Below are 23,167 nucleotides of genomic sequence, written 5' to 3'. Positions count from 1 at the left end.
ATTTAAAAAAAAGTAGGCCCTATTACATTTACTCAATTTAAACAGTATATTTCCTTGATTTCATAGCTTTAAAATGTACAATTTTTTTTGAGCGTATACATTGTTTAACTTAAAATTAGTTTTATTCTTAATAGTTTATTATGACGCCACAATTCCTCACGAGGGCGCGCGTTCACCATCTGCATCATTCCCCAAAAACCTTCAGAACAAATAATCATTTGAATGTTAACTAATAAATTGTCGTGCTTTTGTAATTCTGCTAGTTAACGTCTTCGTTCAGTACCCGTTAAAACGAAATGCATTTTTTTCAGAGATGTGTTGAATTTTGCCTGCGTAAAATATGAATCACAGGAAGACCAAATTTCCTGGTTTGCATTTAACCTCCAGAAACAACACAATAGTGCAGAAGTTCAAGCGTGCCTTTCATTTCTAAACAAACATTCTCATTTGTTTATAACGGGGCGTGGTGGATGACGAAGAAAATGTAATATTCCTACAGATGAACCTAATAGTTTTGTGTTAATACAACGAAGTCAATGGGGTTCAATGGTGTTTGGTTACCGACATTATTTAAAATATCTTCTTTTGTGTTCTGCAAAAGAAAGTCAGGTTTGAGGTGACATGAGGGTGAATAAATAATAAACGAACTAAATATGAATTTCAATAAATGAACGTTCATTTATATTTATATTTCCATTTGCATGACTATAATTTTACCAAAAAAAAATAAGTCTGTGAATCAATTACTACTTCTAAAAATCAATTTTGTGAACTAATTTTATTTTGCAGACCTGTTTATTGATTGTATTCATGTTGGTGATAGCAGGGGTTCTCCGGCCTCCTGAAACGCGCGCGCGCGCGCGCGCGCACACCCCATTATTAGGAAGCGCTCGAGCGCATCAGGAGGACAGATTGGTCCAGCTCTTCATGCCGCATCAGAATAAAGAATAAGAACCCCGATCTGCAACACCTCTTGCCAAAACTATCCTTTTGTTTCGCGGATTGTTTGTTGTGTGATAATAACCCATCGTGGAGGCTCGTTCAGTCCGCTCAAGCGGCGTGGGGGAGTGCTGCCATTATTTACGGCGGCCGGGGCATCGCGCGGATGGAGGGATAATGATTGAATAAAGGATTTTACCTGAAGAAACGTTATTTTGCCTGTTCGTATTGGGGTCCACCAGTAGTGGTCTCGCGGAGGTGGGTGGGCTCGGAACAAAAGCGCCCAGCGGCGCGCTCGATACAGTATCGGGACCTCGGGCATCATTGTCATTATTCCGCTACTACGAGCGTTCGCAAATGGAGACGGCCACGCGCTCCGGTGATCTCCTCACGTAGATGACAAAGATTCGTGGGTGTGAACTCCGTTTGCTATCATCGTTTGTGGGAAGGCGTATTCTGCAATGATGGCAATGATGAATTCTGCCGAGGCGGCCGAGGAAGGACCGAACGATCCCGATACGGAGCCGTTTTTCAAAACAGGTACACTTGCATGTAAAACGCGTGCGTGCGCTTTTGTGCTAATGTGACTTTCATTGTGAGTTTGCTCGTGTTGAGTTACGGAGTTTAACAGCGTTAGAAGCCCACTCCTTTCATGCCCCATTTGGTTTGAATGTCATTCATTTGAATACGCAGCACACCCATCCCATACATAACATGACGTAGGTTATGCACATGTTCTGCAACACACATATATGTGCGATGACTGTCGCGTTCCTCAAAAGCCCGGTTGATGTTCGTGAATGCAGAACGCTTCGGCACGTTCGACGCCCTTTTAGTGTTTGGTTATTGTGCGGCAGAGGGAGGAATCCCCATTGAAATAAACAGGGCACCATACTTCACCTGTCACTTGATGCTCACACCTTCAACACATTCTCTAATTGCGCTACTATCACCTCTGGACGCGGCGCCGAGGCTGGCGCGGGAGTGGCACAGGCTTTTGTCGGTCGTGACATTGATTCATGTTTCTGAGCCCGAAGCCTGTTGATTCCCTCAAACTGCCCCAAGTGTCGCTACTGTACGCGCCAAACAAAGACATTTCATGGCCGTGGAGAAATGCGCGAAGGGCCCTCTGTCTCATGTGCTGCATCCAGCCAATCCACCCTGCTCGCGTGTCCAACCTGACACCTCCACCAGCTGTGCTTTACTCATTTTATACACTCACCAGTTCTTGAACTATGACCCTTAACATTGACCTAGTTCTGCACCATTTATCTGTATATTGCTGATTGTGTATGCAGGCTGTGTGTGTGTGTGTGTGTCACTGTGTGTTGGAATGCGAACATCCATGTGTGTCATGTGAATACTACATTAGGATTCATTATTATTACTAAAGCATTACCACCATTTTACAGCATCATAAAAGATTCAGCTCATTAAACACACATGCCCAGTGAATTTCAAATGTTGTCACTGTTTGGGGTAAGTTGTCACAATGGAAATGTAAAGGATAACAAACGGATCAAACGTTTGTTATGGCCAACAGATACTGTAATTAATAAAATACACGTGACAACTTGCCCGAATAAAAATTGGACTTTTTTATGGCATTTCCATTGTTGAGACAACATCGTTCGAACTTAAAATCAGTGCGGTTGATTGTGTTTATTTATATACAAAAATGTTTCCTAGTCTGTGAAAACCCACCCAAAGTCTTTTTGCGATTTACGGTTTTCTACAATAAATCATCCAACATAATGTAAAGAACATTTTGTGGAAATATTTAATATTGACAGAGTAAGGAGATGTCAAAGATTAAAAAAACAGAAGCCTACCACTGGCCATCTCAATAAATTCATTTATTTCAGTATTTATCGATAATAAATGACATTTTATGACATTTTATCTCAAAATCTATCATATAATAATCTAAAGAAAGAAAACGGCATGTTTTTAAAATAATTTTTACGGTTATATAAAACTACTTTGATGCTCCTATAATCTCATCATTCCAATATTTAACTTTAGGATGGATTTCACAGACAGGGTCACAAATGCAAATTTTTACAAAAATAGACAAACTTGGTCTTTGAAGAAGACAAAAGGGTATTTCACACCCACATACAAAGTAACCTCAAGAGAAAAACAGACATTATTTGACTCAAAACATTACGTTTACTGCATAAGACAAGATCCTTGTGACCACATCCCAGTGTGACAGCTAGTCCCGATCTTCAGTATGAACGCTCTCACTCAGGTCTCAGTTAGAAATATCAGGAGTTGTGGACACACGGCAGATTTCTGAGTGTCCCCCCCAGTGATCATCCCATTCCCCTCAGACCCCCTGCACTCTCATCCAACATTCAGTATTCAGAGTCAAAGAGTGCCTGGATTGCTCTCCGTCTCATCATCGGATTAGTATGTTCACACTGGGTGGGATAATCATGCACACAGCATCGGACGTCTGGGAAGCAGGTTGTCGCATGTCTGTGTGAATGTCAGGTGCTGTGAGAGAGGCTGCGGAGACGGACACCGCTGTGCCAGTAAGGTAGATCACAGTCATGTTGCAGGAACGGGCATCTCGCTCAAGCACTGCATCCCTCGAGACGCCCGTCTGGGGTCTTGTCTAAATTATAAGAACAGAGATGAAGTGAAAACAGAGCTATTAGTTTATGCAACATGATAAATAAGCATTATTTCAAAGTATTACATTTGGAAGGAGCCCATCGTAACTGGGGTTGCCAGATATTTGGCCTAAAACCAATGAAGATGTAATAGAGCTAAAATCACTTTTAAGCTGCTTACCTTGTGGGTTCCTCCTGCATCGACTCTCCAGTTCAACCGCTGTGTCTTCTTTCTCATATAAGTTGTGTGGAGTTTGTTGTCATGATGAATACAAGCTGGGATGTGCGTGCAGACCATCTCAATATCGCTGTTACATAATGACTCAAAATAATTTGTATGGTTGCTATGGTTCTGTTGGCATCCTTTGGAGAAATAACAAGCCAGTAGAGTTTCTCATCTAAATATTTTGACATTTAAAGGTGAAGATTTGCCAGAAAAAGGATGTTCACATATTATTGAGACATTGAGATATCTCTATTCAACTCTAACACGCTTGTGACTTTCAGTCATTCTAAATAAACATCTTGTGCCCCTAAGCTGTTGAATGTACGATTGCTTGTGAATTATGTTTACATCTACAGTTCATAAATCAACAGAATATACTTTCCTACCAGACAATGTTCAATTTATTAGTACATTTGAAGAGTTTATTTGCAAAATTCTCAATTTGTATTGTGCAGTCCAAGCAAAATCAACCAAACTGTAGTTGGCTTGTATTGATCAAGTAATAATAAGTAAAAATACAGCTAACAAACAGAATAAAAGCTTAATAACATAATATAATTTAAAAAAAATTTCAGAAATGTTTTTTTTGGGGGGGGAAATAAACACTTAATTCCGATTCAGCAACGTTCCTGCTAAACTTGAACAGTTTTCCCAATAAATGTTGTGGGGCTTACACAACGAGGATGCTGTAGGGTGTTGTGGGCGGTTGCCAGGGTGTTGCTAGGGTGTTTTGCTGGTTGCTAGGGGGCCCAAGTTTGAAGTTTTAGGGACATCCTGATAATCCAACAAGCTTTCTCTCAGTTTTAAAATCTGTTAGGTAAATATCATTTGAATCAGTGCGGGATGTTTTGCTTGTAACTGTATAATCGGGAGACACATTGGACTGGCAGTTACCCAGAAAAAAACATTAAACATTAACTTATAGTGCAGTGTTTCCTGTGCAACACATCACACGTTGAGCTAAAAAGTGTCTTCCATTCCAAGAGTCGAAGTAGTACATAAAAATGAGTAAAGGTAAGCTTCTATAATCAGGTATCTGTTGCATCATGGTGATTATGCATTACTTTCATAACTTAGGAGTTATATACGGTAAGACATTAAATGGTTTTGTAATGTCACCGATAGGAGTTTTGGCAGAACATTTAAGTGAAGTAATGCAGATGTTCTTAGAAAAATATGGCCCATACATTTTTTGAGCATTTCTTCAGAAGGCGCATACTGTTCTTATTTTACACCATTTTTAAAAGTCCTATCTTCAGCATCTCGACCCTCGTGTAGTGTTAGATGATTTACTATAATCCCTAAAGATATGGATTTTACTAGACACATAAAGTTACTCTCAACTGGCAGAGTAGATGACTGTGCTTAAATGTGAAGCAAGCCCACCATCACCGCACACTTTATCCTCAGCAGGCCATCTCTCTCTTGAATGAAGGCCAGAGGTGTTGCTGTAGCAACTGTTGCCAAGATTTCAGCTCGGGACTTTGAGTAGAAAAGGTACATTCAGTGATTATGTTGGCGAGGAGACAGTGAAATCAATTTGAGAAGTATTTCTGGATTGTGTCCATCATCGGTGGCAGTTTTTCTTTACCATAAAACTGTTTTACTCTCTGTCATTTGTCAGCAATGAATGATAGAAATAAAAAGACAGACTTTTATCACAGAATGGACCACGTAATGTTTTAAAAGCATCTAAGGTTAGCAGACTGCCAAATCACATTTCTGTTTGAAGATGGAGGCTTGCTTTAGTAAAAGTGTGATTTACACAAGTGTTTAAGAGTCTATTTGTAGAGCTTTTAATGTCTCAAAATACACATCATCTGAAGGATCAAGTTAAATTTCTGTTGGCTTCAGTTTACCAAATACAAGGCTTTATTTATTATTGATTATTTGATTTTCAAGGTTTTTGAACATCCAGAATCTCAATAATTTTACATGTAGTTTATTTTCTTGATTGAGATATTATAATAAACAGTGTAATATAAGGCATTAGTTAGTAAGAATGCATTTGGCAGAAGATTTTAAATTTAAAATAAATAACATTTTCTCCGTATGTGTGCTACCTTCTTATATCACCATGAAAAAATCATAATGTTTTGCTTCTAAAACAATGTATTTCTACATTTCTACAAAAAGATATTGCTTTAAACATTGCTCTTGTTCGCTTTCTACTTTTAAGTGTTGTTCAGTCAACTAATTGTAATCGATTAGCTGACGACCTCATAAAAGATTCAAATCACTAGGATGAATCAAAATCCACCCGGTGCTTACTGTTAAGTCTCTTCTGGGATGTGTAAAATTTGGTCATTTATAATGAACACAGTATTAGTGATGTCACACACGGACCTGCTGGTCGATTCGATTCCCACAATTGAAATAGCCTTCTCAAATCTCGATTCTTACTATTTGAATCAAAGAATCGATTCTTTTTCTAAAAAACTCCTAGTTTAATTCTATGCACAACGCAGCCCTTCTGAAAAAAATCAATTCCCTGTTCATTCCCCTGAATAGACTTGAAGCCATAAATTAAGCTCCAGTACATACGATCACAGGCCAATGTTGTTGGACTGGAAACAGTTTCTGATCTCACAGCTTACATGAGACAATCGTTCATACTAACACCAAATCAGAGCCAACCATTGTTTTCAGACTTCCTATTGGGTGGACCTGAGGACCAAAAACGTATCGTACTGGTCATGTGTCTTTTCTTTCTGTCCTTGGCAGGATTCGATCCTGCGGGGGCATTTGGCAATGTTTTGGCGAGATTGGTTTCGGTTCGGGGGAAATTTAGTTCCTGGTAGTCCTACAGGGCTTTGTGTTACTGTTTGTGTGGATACACCCTGATCCTGTAACATGGGAAACAGAGAATACTTCACATCGTGACCTTTTTATCAGGACCGCTTCCAGGTGTTATTGTAACTGCTATTCTTTTATTGATGTTCAGTGAAAAATGTGTTTTACAGATCATCATTCTAATACCAAATACAGATCTAACTAAATCATATAGAATAACAGGCAAAGCCAAGTGGTCACTCTGTGCACTCGCATGAAGCATATGTGGTGATCTCATAAGGCATGCAGAAAACACTGCATGGCATCCTTATGAAATATGGATACGGCACTTTGTATGTAGCAGATGGACTTGTGACATCTCATCGATGCTCATTTCTTTCATCTGACATGTTAAGATGTTAGAAAACCATCTTTAGTATTCACTGAGACCGCAACATCCACATTGCAGCTGGCTGACAGTAGTCCAGCAATCCAGTCTTTGTTTACAGGTGATTTTATTGATGTTTTATAGCATTTAGTTGCGTCTGCATGATTTACAGTAGATATCCTGTATCTTACCTCATAAAGCATGATGCTGGCGACTATTCTTTAGGATCGATACACAGGGAATGCACTTACATGTGTAGCTTGAGTGCACTGTATGTGTAACTTCGGATCAGTTGTGGTGCAGGTGGAATATGTGAAAGAAAAAGCATTGTTGGTTTCTATTTCAATATGCATACTATGCACTAATAGTACACACTTGGGTAGTGATGTCAAAGGGCACTGAGATTGCAACAAGACATTAGATATAAAATTGCATCTTGATACCAAAGATACTTTAGTGAGACATACTGTTTTTGTACGTGTTAACATGTAGTTACATTCATGACTTATAAATTCACTTTAAAATGATTTCAGCTTCAATCTCATATTGTTAGCTATTGTTCTTCAACATCATATTAAAATGACGGCTGTTACAAAGGCAGACAACATAATTAAAGTAAATTTGCTCCTGGACAAATGCCTTTTTTGGTCAAATTCTGAAACAGCAGTGCACTTCAGCGCAATGTAAATTTACTATGATGTAGAACATATTATTCTCTCAAATAGATTACTACTCCGGATGTAGTATGCAAATTGGTTACGTTACCCTTTTTCAGTTAGCAGCTCATTAGAAAAGTTGTTATTCCTTTGGGAATTACTACTAAAATGCTGTGAATGTTTTGTCAAGACCGTGATATACCATTGCAGAGACCTAAATTAATTTATGTTGTAAGTATTAAAATCTTTCAATTAACTGAATGACATTTCGGAAGCATAGGTCAGAAAATAATAAATACTTAAACTGAAATGTGAACCATATGCACCTGAAGCATTCATAAAATGTATTATGAAGAAGTCATCAAGATTTTTTTTATTTCCCGGTTGCTGGGTGCCGGTTGCTGGGTGCCGGTTGCTGGGTGCCGGTTGCTGGGTGCCGGTTGCTCAGGGGAACCGTCCCGCCTCCACGGGGCCCCCCCGCAAAAAAAATTTGGGGCTTGATACCTCTGGACTTGGGACCACAGGAACTGCCCTCCGTTGCCCCTTCCTTTTCAGCCGAGCCACCCATCTGGTGGTCGGCTGGAGGAAGGAGGTGAAGGGCACAGCTGGCTCGGGGTTGGAGGCCTCCAAAGAGGACCCCTAAGACGTTCTCCTCCCCTGCTTGCCACGGAGACCAGTCGGTGGTGGCGAAGCTGCTGCGGATGAGGCGGAGGGCACGGTGATGCCCACAACTCCGACCTGCAGGGTACGACCCTCTGGGATAGCGGTCGGCGGAGATGGATAACTGGATAGTACTAGGACCCTGGACTCCGATCTGTTCATGGCATACCGCCACACAACATCGAAGTCCAGCGGTCTCAGCATCCACATCTCCGCCAGCGACAGAGGATCCCTGAGGCCGCGGCTGAACAACACAGCCAACTCCGCCTCCCCAAAGACCACCTCCTCTGCGGCATCCAGGAACCTATCCACATAAGTCCCCAGGTCATCGTCTCCTTGGCGGATACCGCAGAGTTCACCATGACTGCTTGCTGGGTTCTGTTTGGCGCGTTCATTCTGTCATGAAACTCAGGGGAAGAACCCAATTGCAGGCAGGCACGGTGGTGAAGGGGTTAAACAGATTTATTATACCAAAAAGGAACAAAACAAACACCCACAATGGGGGAAAACTAAACTGAGAATATCCACAAAAGACAAACACTTCCCACGAGGGGGACAAAACAGGTAGCAAATGAAACTTTTCAATATATAAACTTTGACTAAGACAGGACTAACATTAAATACATACAGGACAAGGTAGGCAAGAGCAATCTCAAAGCACACTTACAAAGACAGGAACGAGGAGTGATACAAGACGAACGAGCACAGGACAAGAGACGAGAAGGCATTATAAAGGGGAGAACTACACAGGATAATTAACGAGGACCAGGTGACAGAGAGCAAACACTGAGGGAAAGCTAACGAGACGAAAAGGGCGGTAAACACAGATGCATACCAGAGAGAGAGTATAGAAGGCCCATAGGGTAACTATCTCTCCCTCCACACAACTTAAGGCTATGCCATGACTCCGCTGCAAGAACAAGAATAATCATGGCATGATAGAGGTGGGCTCGTTTTCTCTGTTTTGATGTGTAACATAACATTACGCTTGACACAAATGTATGACATTTCTATTGCTGGAATATGTTTGTCATAAAAGTGTGATACCTTAACAATCCCAAACAGTTCACTAAAGAATATTAATAATTTTTGACAGTGTACAATATGTAAATGTAAACAAACACCTCAAGCTCGAGTGTCAGTGTAGGTTCAGATGAAGCTCAACGTGATGAACCAACAACTGTTTTGTGAGTTCACCTACCGTCATTAACAACTCCGGTGAGTTAATATCTTGTGAAATGAAACAAAGTGAAGGAGAGAAACCTATGAATATAAATACCTAGAATCTTACACTATGAATAACTGAACATCATTAAATTAAAATTAACACACAGACACAGCAACTGTGCATAGATTATACAAATGTAAACGTGTAAAACCCGTTTAAACAGTCTTGTCCGTGTATGTGTGTGTTCAGTGCCGTGTGCCCTCTCACAGATGCTGGTAAAGTCAGTTCTCACAGTAAATTTAACATGCCATGTTCAGCATCAGACTCCTGCACTCAGGTTTAATACTTTATGTAGTCTGCAGATGGGAGCTAGACTGCGAGAGAGAGATGAAATATACCCGCAAACACTGTAAAGACCTTTCTGTCTCATAAAGCCCTAACAGATGTATCTCACAGTGGTGAGAGTGTGTTTGGACAAGTGCGGAGCGTGTGCCACATCTGTAAGCGTGCAACTTGTGTGTGTGTGTGTCTGCCCTTCTATGTGTGCTTAAGTGTGATTGAACTTTTCCCCACCGGCTGCCCCAGCGCCCAGCTGTCGGCTGCGGGATTACAGAGGAGGCAGATTACACCACTAATGAATCCAAACAGAAGGAGAGATGCCAACAGCTGGGCATCCCCGGCCCCCCTCGCCCGACCTGCTGTGGCCTACTACTCTATTTTCCACGGTCAAATCACTAAGAATTATGCTCAATGCTGTCGTTGAGTATTTACAGTATACGTTTCCCTTGTGATACATGTACGAAACATACTGACGGTTGAAACATGTTTACAGAGAACAGCGCTGCTGTCACAATGTATTTGTTCGGCCTATATTTGCACACATTTCGAATACAGAGATATTTTAGCTCATTCGATGTTTAATTAGACGTGTCGTGCGGGTTTACTGTTATGCCAGAATGTGACTTTGTTTTCTGCTTTGGTGGATGTGATAAATAAAAGGAATAGCTCACTAAAAATGTTATTGTCATGGAAATGGGAAGAAACGGCAGAGTACAACAGAAATTTTTGGTGAACAAGGGCTGAAGAGCTTCAAAAAGAAAGTGGCCAAAAGTCTTGTCGTATATTTATATATGACTGGTGCTAGATTTTAAAATGTTTAAAGTGATGTGATAAAATCTTTATGATCTTATAGAAACAGTGGCTTTCAAATCTAATTCACAATGATGTCTAATGTCTTTGTTTTTTATGTGTCTCGTTGCCAAAAGTTACGTAGCAAATTTAAACAGTCACATTAGTAGACTCTTATTATAGTGAGGAATATTTCTGGAATATTGAATTTTCAGAGGAGAAACATGCTTTGAAATCGACGACTAAAAACATTTGACTATGCCTTTCTCTTGTTATTTCCTCTCTTCCAGTTCCCTCTTTCTCATCAGGCTCTCTTAGGAATGACGGAATAAAGGCGTCTGATGTCTTGACAGTTTTGAGAGAGAAAGTCGCCTTTGTCTCAGGTGGGAAATGGTTATCTGCATTATAAATACATTCTTTCACCGTGCCCGTCTCCGGTTTTCTGTATTCCAGACGCGAACAGCTCACCGGGCTCTTAAGCACGCACACACACACAGACTCGTGGGTATTAACATAATTATGGCCATCAAGCAATTTATGTAATAAAGTTATCCCCTTGTTTTTAGGAGGAAGAGATAAGAGAGGGGGACCCATCCTCACGTTCCCTGCACGGAGTAACCATGACAGAATAAAGCAGGAGGAGCTGCGTAAGCTGGTGACGTACCTCTTCAGTGTACCCAGGTCAGGACTGTCACGATTATTACCTTCTGGATATCGTCACAACTAACGTGATGATGAAATATTGAATATCATCGCTGTCCTTTTAAAACCTTGGAGGTCCAAATTCCCTGTTTTTCAAGGCACTGAAAAATAACTGTACTTTTTTAAGGATTAAATACTGTTTTGTTCAAGTAGATAAGCACTTTTAAATACATTTTTATTAGTTAGATATTTGCAAAACCCGGTGACAAACATAAAGGGTTAATAATGGTTATAATTTATAGCCAAAAATCACGAAATATGGAGATACGAGGTTTCAGAAAGACAGCAGCAATACGCAGAATCGAGAACACAATCGTTTGTAAATATAATGTCATATATGTTATTAAAAGACATATTTATATTTAATTTGTATAAATATATATAATTTTAACCAAAATGATTTGGTGAATCCTGGTTGTGTTTTGAGAGGTGTTATGTGGGAATAATGAACCTGCAAATCACGACTGGCCAATCAGAATCAAGCATTTCATTAAGCCGTGAAGTAATTCATATTGTGTAGGCCTACTGCAGTTTTAAAACTGTCCAGTGGCAGATCTGTCATAAGGATGAGATATTGACGTTTCTCCTATTCTGATGCAATATCATGTAACAAAAGCCACAGCGCATGAATTCATCAGTACCCGTGCAAACATTTCTAGAAAGCATAAGAATAGACATTGTAAAACAGAATGGTCTTATGTAAGTCTTCCTCTAACATTCTGCATGTGTTGAATTTGCAGTGAGGATGTAAGTAAGCGTGGGTTTACGGTGATCATTGACATGCGCGGCTCTAAGTGGGATCTGATCAAGCCGTTGCTGAAGACCCTACAGGAGTCGTTTCCAGCGGAGATCTGCGTGGCTCTCATCATCAAACCAGACAACTTCTGGCAGAAGCAGAAGACCAACTTTGGCAGCGCCAAGTTCACTTTTGAGGTATAGGAATGCAATTGTGAGAAACCGAGAGGAGACAGTGACATGACAAATATTTTATCTAGCATCCGAATTTTGTGCAGCGTAAGTTTTTTTTAAGCTTTTTTGGCATACTGAACACAGTGTCCCTGTGGCTGTACACGCTGTGCATATGATTGCTCCATTTTTCCTCTTGTAATTGTTATTATAAAGCGGTGGGGAAAGTACTATTTAAGGAAAAGTACAGTGCACCTCACTCATATTTTCTTTAAAGGGATACTTTGCATAATGCAGAATAATGCAGTAGGAGTTATAATCCCACGTATCATTTTAGTTCCAAGCGGTAGAATGGGAGTGAATGGGTTTTTATATTTTAAAGCTCCAAAAAGTGCATCCATCCATCAAAGAACGGTTGACAAGGCTCTGTGTTCTTAACAAAGGTCTTCTGAAGGGAATCCACGCGTTTGTTTAAGAGAAATATCCATATTGAAATATTAACGTTAATGTCTAGCTTCCGTCATCTCTCGAATGCACGTGAACCAGAGGCTTGTTTTACCGCAATTGATGGTGACGAAATCTCCTGCCAGAGCAGACGTTATCCTATTGGAACCAAGCAGCGATCGTCACCCGAATTTACAACACGCCTGCATAGTCTGCCGGAAAGACAAGCCTGTGGTTCACGCGCATTCGAGAGTTCCTGACGGTAGGAATTTGAAAAATCTAACCCCGTTGGACAGTGCTGTACAAAACACAATATTTATTTACATTGTGTCAAAATTAAGCATTTGCTGAGACACAATAAATAAAACAATTAAGGAGTAAATCTTACAAATATTAAAAGTGAAGTCTCTGTAGCGTCTATCGGGTGTAGAATTGACAACACAGAATCATTTGTGATTTCTTTTTCGTTTCCTTTAGACAAGTATGGTTTCTGTGGAAGGTCTGACCAAACTGGTGGACCCGTCCCAGCTGACATCAGATCTAGAGGGAACGCTGGAGTACAATCACGTAGAATGGACAGAGCTGCGCGTTTCGCTCGAAGAGTTCACCGGAGGCGCTCTGCACCTCCTCTCTCGGCTGGAGGAGCTGCAGGAGGCACTTTCCCGCCAGGAGCTGGCCGCCAATGCTGAGGAAGCGCGAAAGCTCCTGGAGGAACACGGTCGGCTGAGGAAGACCATGACGAAGGCTCCGGTGGATGAGTTGGATCATGAGGGCCAGCGGCTCCTGCAGAAGATCAGGGACGGGGGGGATGGGAGGCTTTCGGGTGGGGCGGACTTCCAGAGTATGGTGCCTAAGATCGCCACCCTGCTGGATAAACTTCAGGTTACGCGGCAGCATTTGCTACAGGGCTGGCACAACCGCAAACAGCAGCTGGACCAGTGCTTTCAGCTACGGCTGTACGAGCAGGATGCTGAGAAGGTGAGCGGAACCAAGCCAAACGAGCAAAATGCTCATTCGTGTCAAGACCACAATCAGAAAAGCAAAAGTCATCAAGGTGCAGCTGTCAGTATGTACGTTGTAGAAAGTGTAAATAATGAATAATTGAATAATTATGATATGCTCACCTCTACTGCTCGGTGTCTGCATGAGCCCTTGTGTTCCGTTTAAGACCAAACGGAGAGAGAGTCTCACGCTCTCCGGTCTTGCTGAGAGAGCCCATCTGTGCTCCTCTGGAGCCAGTAGACTAAAGGCTATTGCTTGTAAAGCAGCCAAACTCAAAAATGAGTGAGTGTATATTAAGATTTACTTGTCGATCACTAGTAACACAGGGAACTAAATCAACGGAGGCCTTACCACCACTGTTCCAATTTCGTCTGTTCTATTGTAAAGATTTACAATTGATCCGACATGATCATTTATGGACCGCGGCCATGTGTGTTCTGCGTCTCTCTCGCTGTAGATGTTCGAGTGGATAGGACACAATAAAGAGCTGTTCTTGCAGACGCACACAGACATCGGCGTCAGCTACCAGCACACCGTGGATCTACAGACGCAACACGACCACTTCGCCATGAACTCCATGGTAGGACGTCCAGCTGTTCAAAGACAAGCCCTGACCTGATATAGGCATGCAGGACTCAATTTCTTTTTCCTTTCAGAACGCTTACGTGAATATCTCACGCATCGTCTCCGTGGCGACACGTCTGTGCGAGGCCGGTCATTACGCCGCGCCTCAGATACAGCAGATCTCCGGTCAGTTAGATCAGGAGTGGAAGACCTTCGCTTCAGCGCTGGAAGAGCGCAGCGCCATCCTGGCTATGTCATCTGTGCTTCACCAGACGTCTGAGCAGGTAGCAGGATGGTTTAAATCTTGAGGTTAGGTGGAAAACATTGTCTACAGCCCATAACGAACTGTTGTAGTTATAAAGAGCAATCTATCTTAATTAAAATTCTTAATTAGTTTTTGGACTAATGGGGATTTTTCATTAGGTGAAAGGGGTATAAATATTTGTTTTGACATTGATTCAATAACCTTGATTTCATCCGTTTTGCCAAGATCTGATCCATGTGAGACTCGAGTCGAGGTTCCTGTGTCGGCCTCAGTCAGCTATCTACACAAATAACACCTCTATATGAATGTGCACACGTGTGCACGTTTGATTTATGACCCTAGTTTGTATCATTCTAAGCCACCCTGTCTTTATTTATGTCTTGTTTATAATGAGTGTTTATTGCTGCCCTGTCCTTGATGGTTTTGTTACACAGATTTTTACGCTGTTTCCAGATTAAGAGAGTTTTTCTCCCTGTGCCGCTCTCAGTTTCTGTCCAGTATAGAGGGCTGGGTGAAGTCGTGCGGTGAAACCGGGTTTCCGACGACGACGCAAGAGCTCGAGATGGCCATTCATAACCATCAGAACCTGTATGAGCAGGTCACCACAGCATACACAGAGGTGAGGGGTTCTTGTATCATGAAATATGAATTGTATAAAAGCATGTAGCCCAATCATTTTCTAAATGACAAAAGCTCTGTGGTCTTTCTGATCTCAGGTCAGTCAGAAAGGGAAGACCCTGCTGGATGTGTTGCAGAGGCCTCAGCCTCCTGCTGACTCTGGGTCTCTGACAGCTGGCTCGGACTATAGTCAGGCAGTGAGGGGGATTTTGGAGGTGGTTCATGAGATTGTTCATCAGTATCGCAGACTAGAAGGTCTCCTGCAACACCGCAAGCTCCGGCTGCACCAGAGACTTCAGCTATGTGTGTTTCAGCAAGATGTACAACAGGTATAGTGGACATGCACATGTGCATGACCACAAATACATACATATTCACATTCATACATGTGCAGACAGATATGCATGCCTGCATACAACACTCAGACGTGCACACACTAACAACACTCACAATAACACAGACATAAATGCACACAAATATATGCATACTTAATTTAGACCTGCTTGCGAAAATATGCATAAACACTAATCACAAACAAATCAACCCACACGTGCATAATAACATGGACATACATGCACACATCACTTAGAAATGCATGCATGCGAACACATGCAAATTTCACCCAGTCGTGCATGCACAAACACATGCAAACTTCACTCAGACATGCATGCGCGCAAACACACACACACACACACCTACACACACACACACACACACACACACACACACACACACAAATGCATGCTTCACCCAACAGTGCATGCACAAACACATGCAAATTCCGCTCAGGCATGCATGTGTGCAAACGCACAAAGAAACACATGCACACCTTACCCAGCCACGCATGCATGCACATACACTTTCATGCGTTAAACAAACATAGATGCTTGAATGTCCATAGAAAAAACACATGCATTCGTCACAGACATGCATACATGCATGAATGCAACACAAAAAGCATGCACACATATACTGTAGAACCACAGTATTGACCAAACAGTGATGTGCAGGGGCTTCTGAAAACTGCGACCTAGTCTCTTGAGCTTTTAGCAGTTGTTTGTAGATATTCACGTGTAAAGATGTTTCACAGACGACAGAACAAAATATGGAGTGCGGAGGATATTAGAGGAAGTGACACGGATTGGGACTCATATTGCTGACTAAGGTGGCCTCAGCGTCCTCAAGGGACAACAGTATTGTGCTTGCCCTAAAGTCAATACCTTCAACAATACACTTCCCTTCCTGTGGCCGAAGCTTTCAGGGTTTTATTCGTTGTACCTTCACCGGTTCTCAGACGGGGCTGTGTGTTTTCTTTGATGTGATCCGTTCTAGAGAAATCAGCCTGCTCTGGGCTTTGAGCTTGACTAGTGAACTAAAAAGATCAGACTTCTGACAAAGTCATTCTTAAGTCTTTACAAAATACCTCAGAGACCATTGGCATTAAACGTTTAAGCTTGGAGTTGCGATTAGAATGTGTTGCAATAGTTCCCAAAGGATAGAGAAATCACAAATGACATTTCTATTGTATCTCAATTATTACTTCAATGCAGCAGCGAGATTACAGGCAGAGCGAACAGAGACTTTTTTAAGTCTTCTGCTTCTCAGATTCTTTGCGTGGATATATGTTCCCTTAAGACACTTACTTTCTTTTCCCTGTGTTGAAGTATTACCTATTGAAACATAAAGTTTGAGTTGGGACGGATGGAAGGACTCATCTCTTTAATTAATAGCCAATAGTTTGCATCATTTGATTCTTGCTGTTGGAAGTCAGATCATTTGATTGGACAGTTTAAATGAGTTCAGTATGAGTCATCAGCAGTTCAGTTCATTTTTCTTCAGTTTCATGTAGCCGTTCCAAAGCCGTCACATTTGTATTCACAGGACATTCACTTCTTCTGTGCTATCAAATAACAGACTAATTTTCCTCTTCGTCTGGTATGTGCTTTATTTCAGCATTAGGATCAGTGATCTGGAATTTATTTTCATGTCAATGGTTCATTCCAATGATGTTTTTCCACAAGAGCTGTTGTAAATGCAGTAAATGATGTTGTGTGTAGAGGATCAGTCAAACGGGAGAGTTTAGTTTACACTGGTCAAGAGCTTGAATGCTGTCCAAGGACTGTAATTTACATTCAATACATTGAGTTGTTTTATCAGCTCCACGTGGAATGATTCAACTTATGACATGTAGGGATGTAATGTTAACAGTGAGCCAGTTGAAAATCTATTATATGTCAGAGGATTCAAGCCGGTTGAGATGTTATTTGAAACGCAATACATGTTTTGAACAGCAGGGGCCACTGTTTTACGGCAAACTTGGAACGGTGGGCTGAATTTTGTAAAAAAAAATCTAAGAAAAGTCTCAATTTGTTTCTTTTAATGAGACCATTACTGTATTGATTTGGGCAGTTTAGTTATTATTATTTGCCATAAAATACAATTTTAGATTACAAAGAAATGTGCAGCGTTTGGGAAATAATAAAAGGGCAGTTATAAATCGTATCGTGATATCAGTATCATAAATCGAATCGCATCGTCACATCCCTAACAACGTGTTTTTGGTTACTACAGACAATAATTTTAAAGCTTATCTTTGGCTTAAGCTCATTTATGTATCATCACAGACCCTTAAATGTATTACCTTGAAATATGGAATAGTCCAGTGGTAACGTGTGTGTGCTCACAGGTATTGGACTGGATTGAAAACCACGGAGAGGCGTTCCTCAGTAAACACACAGGAGTTGGGAAGTCAGTGCACAGAGCACGAGCGCTACAGAAACGACACGACGACTTCCAGGAGGTGGCACAGGTCAGAACAAACTCACAATATGTTGTGTAGGCGTGCATGTTGAGAGCACGAGAATGGAAAAGTAAAACATCATTGTCACCAGTGTGTTGTGTTTTGGATCCAGTGTGTGATGCTTACTAAGAGCATTTTGGTTGGCCAGCCTTTAAAAAAAAGCTCTTTTATAATCTCTCTCTCATTGTTTTATGTGATCCCTATGTGTGTGTGTCTCTCTCATCAGAACACTTACACTAATGCGGATAAGCTATTGGAGGCAGCCGAGCAGCTGGCTCAGACGGGTGAGTGTGATCCAGAAGAGATCTACGCTGCCGCCCATCACCTGGAGGTCAGAGTTCAGGAGTTTGTGCGGCGGGTGGAGCAGAGGAAACTGCTGCTGGATATCTCCGTGTCTTTTCACACCCACACCAAAGAGGTCATGCACGCACAGTCACATTAAACAATGCTTTCTATTGTCTGGTAGTTGCAATCCAGATCTGTTCCCTCTCTCTGCAGCTGTGGACGTGGATGGAGGACCTGCAGAAGACTCTGGTGGAGCCGCTGGTGAACGCTGACTCCGTGGATGCGGTTCAGGAGCTCATCAGACTGTTTCAGCAGCAGCAGAGCAGCACCCTGGACGCCACGCTCAATGTCATCAAAGAAGGGGAGGAGCTTATTCAGCACCTGCGGTGAGTTAAACGAACTCTCATCAGAACGTTCTGTGCTCCTTCCTGACGGTGATTCTTCGCTTACGATACAATATTTTCTGTTAATATTGCCTGTAATTGATTTTTTACGTAGCTTTTAAATTTTTATTTTTGTGAAATATACTTTATTTATTTAATTTTATATTAAATGTAAAAAGATGGTTGCGGCCAGATTGGAGCTTGTATCTCCCGCATGAGCATCACATCTTAATATGCCCTAGAAGGGCCAAAATTCAATTCGCAGATCAATTTTAATGCATTTTTTCCAGAAATTCCTCTGTGGCGGTCCTCATACATGATGCTGCTGTATGTTGATATGATATCTGATACCGGTTTGGCCTGAACATATCTTGTGTTGTGATCGATCTGTTGTCATGTGTTTGCGTACTCAAACAGAGACTCAGCATTGGCCTGTAATAAACTTCCTCACGCCAGCTCTGTGGCTCATATCGAAGGTGTCCTGCAGCAGTTGGATGAAGCTCAGGCTCACATGGAAGAGCTTTTTCACGAGCGCAGGATCAAACTAGACATCTTCCTGCAGCTCCGCATCTTTGAGCAGTACGCACTGGAGGTGTGTGTGTGGAGAAAAATTATACTTTTTGAAACTTTAGTTAAGTGCGTAGCGTGTACTGTGCTTTATATGCGTGCACGCGTGTTTAATGCATGTGATGTTACGAGTGCATGCTTGTAATCGGTGCAGTTTGTGTCGCAGGTGATGGGAGAGCTTGACGCATGGAAACAGGATCTGATGAGACAGGCGTCTGACTTCAACACGGAAGAACTCACACTGGCGGAACAGAGACTCCTCAGACACACCGAGCGCAAGCTGGCCATGAACAATATGAACTATGAGGTCATACAGCAGGGACAAGACCTCCATCAGTACATCATGGAGGTGCAGGCTTCAGGTAAAAAAAGAAACAATTAGCGTTCACAAAACTCTATACGGTTAAGTTCAAGAACGATTGCACCGTGATGACACGTTGTTTTCTTACTGCAGTATAAAGTTCTTTAACTATTTTTTCAATATTTCTTAGTGTTGAATTGCTCTTTTATAATCAACAATTCCGCTGAGTTGTCATCTTGAATTTTTTGATTCAACAAAGCTTGCCGCAATGCATTGTGGGATTGCGTTCACCCGCAAGGATACGTGTGACGCTGCCTTAAAATGTGGGCAAAAAATGTGTCTTGGAAGAATGGCAACATTATTAAATGGACTATCTTTGGAAACTGCACTTTGGGAATGAGCCGAAAAGTGGATCTCCAGGTTTCGAGCAGCGCAAAACTAAAAAATCAAACGATCACGAATCAAAAAAGTTGCACATTTGGATTTTCCGCACGGGTCAACAAATTTGTTTGTAATCTACATAGAGTTGAGTGCATTGGGCAGAGCTGATCTGAGTCGTGTCAAAATGTCGTAAGATGAGATAATAGAGATGCTCTGACAGCTCATACAGCAGGAGGAGAGCCGACGAGAGATGGAAAGGACGCAGGAGGGATGATGAGATAAAAGAGTGTGAATCAGCCATCCTCACTCCTCCGTGCGCTGATGCATTTTATTGACAGTTACCACGGACACAACAGCAGAAACCCGCTGCACTTATTATGGGCTGTCTTAGATGGAAGCGCTGAAAGTGATAGAAATAGACGGATGAGTGGGAAAAAATAAAGATCATGAATTCATTTTAGTGTGTAGGGTCCAAAATGAACAAAATGATGTTGATTTTCTTACCGTTTCAATCATTCAACAATGTTGTGAGTAAATGAAATACCAGTAGTTATATGGTAACTCGTTATTACCATAATACATGTATTATTTTGTATAATTAGGGGTGTCAATAGATTAAATTTCGTATAAAATCGCAAAACAACTCTGATATATATCATTTCCAATCACCCACATATTTGTAAAAACAGCTCTTGCGTTCGCTCAGATCATGTAGACCATTCTGAAGGATGTAAACAAAGCCAGAAGCACTTGATGGTTCTGTTTTTTTTAACACAGAACATATAGAACTGAATTAAAATGTTAAACAAAAATAAGAGACCATTCAAATGTTCATTTATTCATTATTTCTAGATGTATTGTGGTCACTTCCAGTCCAGTGTCCGTTGCATTTCCACAAAATCAAACCTCAGGGTTGACATAAAGTCATCCAACCGCAATGTGAAAGACTGACAGCATGACAGGACACATGAAAACTGTGAGAAAATCCAGGTTATCACATAAAAAGAAAATGTTTGAACTTTTCCTAAATACATATAGAAATATGACTGTTGTGTTGCTTAAAAGTTTTCTTTGCAGTATTTGAGGTCTGAAGAAATACAGAGCGTCTTTTCTGTTATTCTATCCTGTTTCTCCAGTTTTCAGTTTCTGCGAATAAATGCAAATGGAAACAATATTTGTATTTCAAATTTCCTAGAAATATAGTTAGAAGTTCACAGAATGAAACTAAAGTGATAATTTGACCCACAAACATACCTATAAATAGTAAATTCATAAAAGCAGAAAATAATTCTGAAAGGGTCTCTTAAAGTTTTCCTTTCTGCCGCTGTATTTGAAAATGTTTTAAATAGGTGAAATAAAAAAGTGCTCCTGGACCAGTGTTGTTTACGTCTTAAAAATGGTCAGTAAGTCAAAGCCCTTTTAAGATCTTAAATTTAATGTCATTCTGTGTGCATTGCAATAGACAACATCACTCATTGAAAGCGTGCACTTTCAAACAGTGAGATATCTGAGTTAAATGTGTTAATGATTTCAGCTTGTTTTTTTCATAATCGCACTGAATTGACAGCTCTCATTATAAAACACGACATGATTCATGCTGACGCCACGGAGAGATTAAACTTAAACTGTGTACGAGATGTTTACATTGACATTGATTGGCATCATGTATTGTCAGTGAAAGTTGTTGTCCTGCAACACAAGCGACAGACTTCGTTGTGATGCAAAATTTGGCCAAAAAAATCTGAACTTTGGCTAACTTGTGATATACTGTGATGTTAACCCCCTCATCATTTGCACTGTTTGCACGATGTGCGCCATAAGTCGGATCAAGAATAAAATGTATATTTTGTTCTTAAGAAAGATAAATGTATTTTCTTGGCCAGTGAGAAACACTTTCATTCCCTGCTGATCTGCTTCATTTTGGACCCTATATGTGTGTGTATGTGAAAGGGAGAAATGGTTTGGAGATGGAGAGTGCTTTATTCTCCGTACAGCCCTGGGATCTCTCGTAATATTAACGCTGTATAAAGGGGCGAGGTTGCTATGGAAACCCCCCTTATATCCCATACCAGGGTTTCCATGGCGACGGGGCCTTCGCTCGTCACTCCGGGGTTGCCGTGGACACCCTTCATCGCTCACGGTCTGGATGCTCGCGATGTTGCAGAGGCACTCACACATCACATTCCCATGGGAACCGACACCTGTGGACCGCTGTAGGGTTCCCATGGAGACGGCCTGCGGGCAGGTAGCCGAGGATAAGTGGGGTGATGTAAGGGTTAGCGGATGGAGGTTAAAATGTGCTGTTGCATCAGTAGAATTTTCTGTTTTATCATGCACGCACACACGCGGTCGTTGTCCATGACGCACCCCTGCAGTATCACCGCTCGACTAGGCAGCTGGGACATTCCATCACATGCCCACCTGTCTGACATGTTTCTCACATCCCATAATAACTGCTCAGTGAGATCACAGACAAACTGCAAATGGCTCGAGCCATAGGACTTTGAGTCACAGTGCCCCCTTCTGGGCAGACACAAATCTCATAGTGGATTTAAATGGTAGAGGTAAAATAATCAGGATTTGAGCAAATGTAATGAGAAATGTCTCTTTTTCACTTCTCAGGGCAGACAAATCTGAGCACAGTTTGAGTCAGTGTTGACATCTTTTCTGAAACTCTATGTATGACCGTGTGTTGTTCAGGTATGGAGCTCATGGGAGAGAAGGACGTGGATTTGGCTTCCAGAGTTCAGGAGCTTCTGGAGTTCCTGAATGAAAAACAACACGAGCTGGAATCGAGCGCCGAACACACGCACAAGCGTCTGGAGCAGTGTCTGCAGCTACGGCACCTGCAGGCTGAGGTCAAACAGGTGCGTTGGCTGGAGCTTCATCTCAATCCGTGGCTGTGTATAGAGACTCCTTACTCTCATCCTGATGTTCCCGAGCCCGATTTGTTCCCCTGACTTTTACACTCAGGAAATGAAGCTCAGGGCTTTGCTGCAGTCCAAGATTCTGATGCTATTAGCCCCGTGTACGAGTGCCAGGCTAATTGCTTTTATCCTTTAAGCACACACACACAATCTCACATCCAGACTCGCTCTCGCAATGCGTGGGTGCACATTGCAGTCCTTCATTTCAGCCCCGCTCACTGTACGTCAGAAAAAGATTAAACAGTGCCATATTTGCGGCAAACAAAATAAATAAAGCAACCCATTGTGTTTAAATTAAATCTTTGTCTTTCCAACACAAAAACAACATTCTTTGAAAAACAAGATTTATTATAGCTTCACCAAAATCAGCTTATAGATCATTCTAAGGTAATAAAAACACGACGCATCATTATGTGAGGTCTTTAGACAGTTATGTTTGTTATTATATTGCATTTGTGTCAATA

The 23,167-nt window shown here is 41.4% G+C and overlaps 1 protein-coding gene across 1 annotated transcript in view; it reads left to right on the top strand.

Annotated features, from left to right (window-relative positions):
* The first annotated feature begins 902 nt into the window (after positions 1-902).
* kalrnb (kalirin RhoGEF kinase b) overlaps positions 903-23,167 on the top strand; it is a 55,418-nt gene continuing 33,153 nt past the window's right edge. Inside the window, exons 1-15 of the mRNA XM_056749812.1 lie at positions 903-1,479; positions 10,849-10,941; positions 11,125-11,239; positions 12,001-12,193; positions 13,088-13,588; positions 14,070-14,192; positions 14,269-14,460; positions 14,929-15,060; positions 15,158-15,388; positions 17,746-17,868; positions 18,086-18,277; positions 18,358-18,530; positions 18,945-19,119; positions 19,261-19,456; positions 22,477-22,643. Coding sequence (XP_056605790.1) covers positions 1,401-1,479; positions 10,849-10,941; positions 11,125-11,239; positions 12,001-12,193; positions 13,088-13,588; positions 14,070-14,192; positions 14,269-14,460; positions 14,929-15,060; positions 15,158-15,388; positions 17,746-17,868; positions 18,086-18,277; positions 18,358-18,530; positions 18,945-19,119; positions 19,261-19,456; positions 22,477-22,643 — 2,685 coding nt within the window. The 5' untranslated portion in view covers positions 903-1,400. The remainder of the gene's footprint in view (positions 1,480-10,848; positions 10,942-11,124; positions 11,240-12,000; positions 12,194-13,087; positions 13,589-14,069; positions 14,193-14,268; positions 14,461-14,928; positions 15,061-15,157; positions 15,389-17,745; positions 17,869-18,085; positions 18,278-18,357; positions 18,531-18,944; positions 19,120-19,260; positions 19,457-22,476; positions 22,644-23,167) is intronic.

The sequence above is a fragment of the Triplophysa dalaica genome, chromosome 6 (assembly GCF_015846415.1).
Source record: "Triplophysa dalaica isolate WHDGS20190420 chromosome 6, ASM1584641v1, whole genome shotgun sequence".
Lineage (NCBI taxonomy): Eukaryota > Metazoa > Chordata > Actinopteri > Cypriniformes > Nemacheilidae > Triplophysa > Triplophysa dalaica.
The sequence above is the reverse complement of the archived record's forward strand: the minus strand, read 5'-3'. Positions and strand labels throughout refer to the sequence as shown.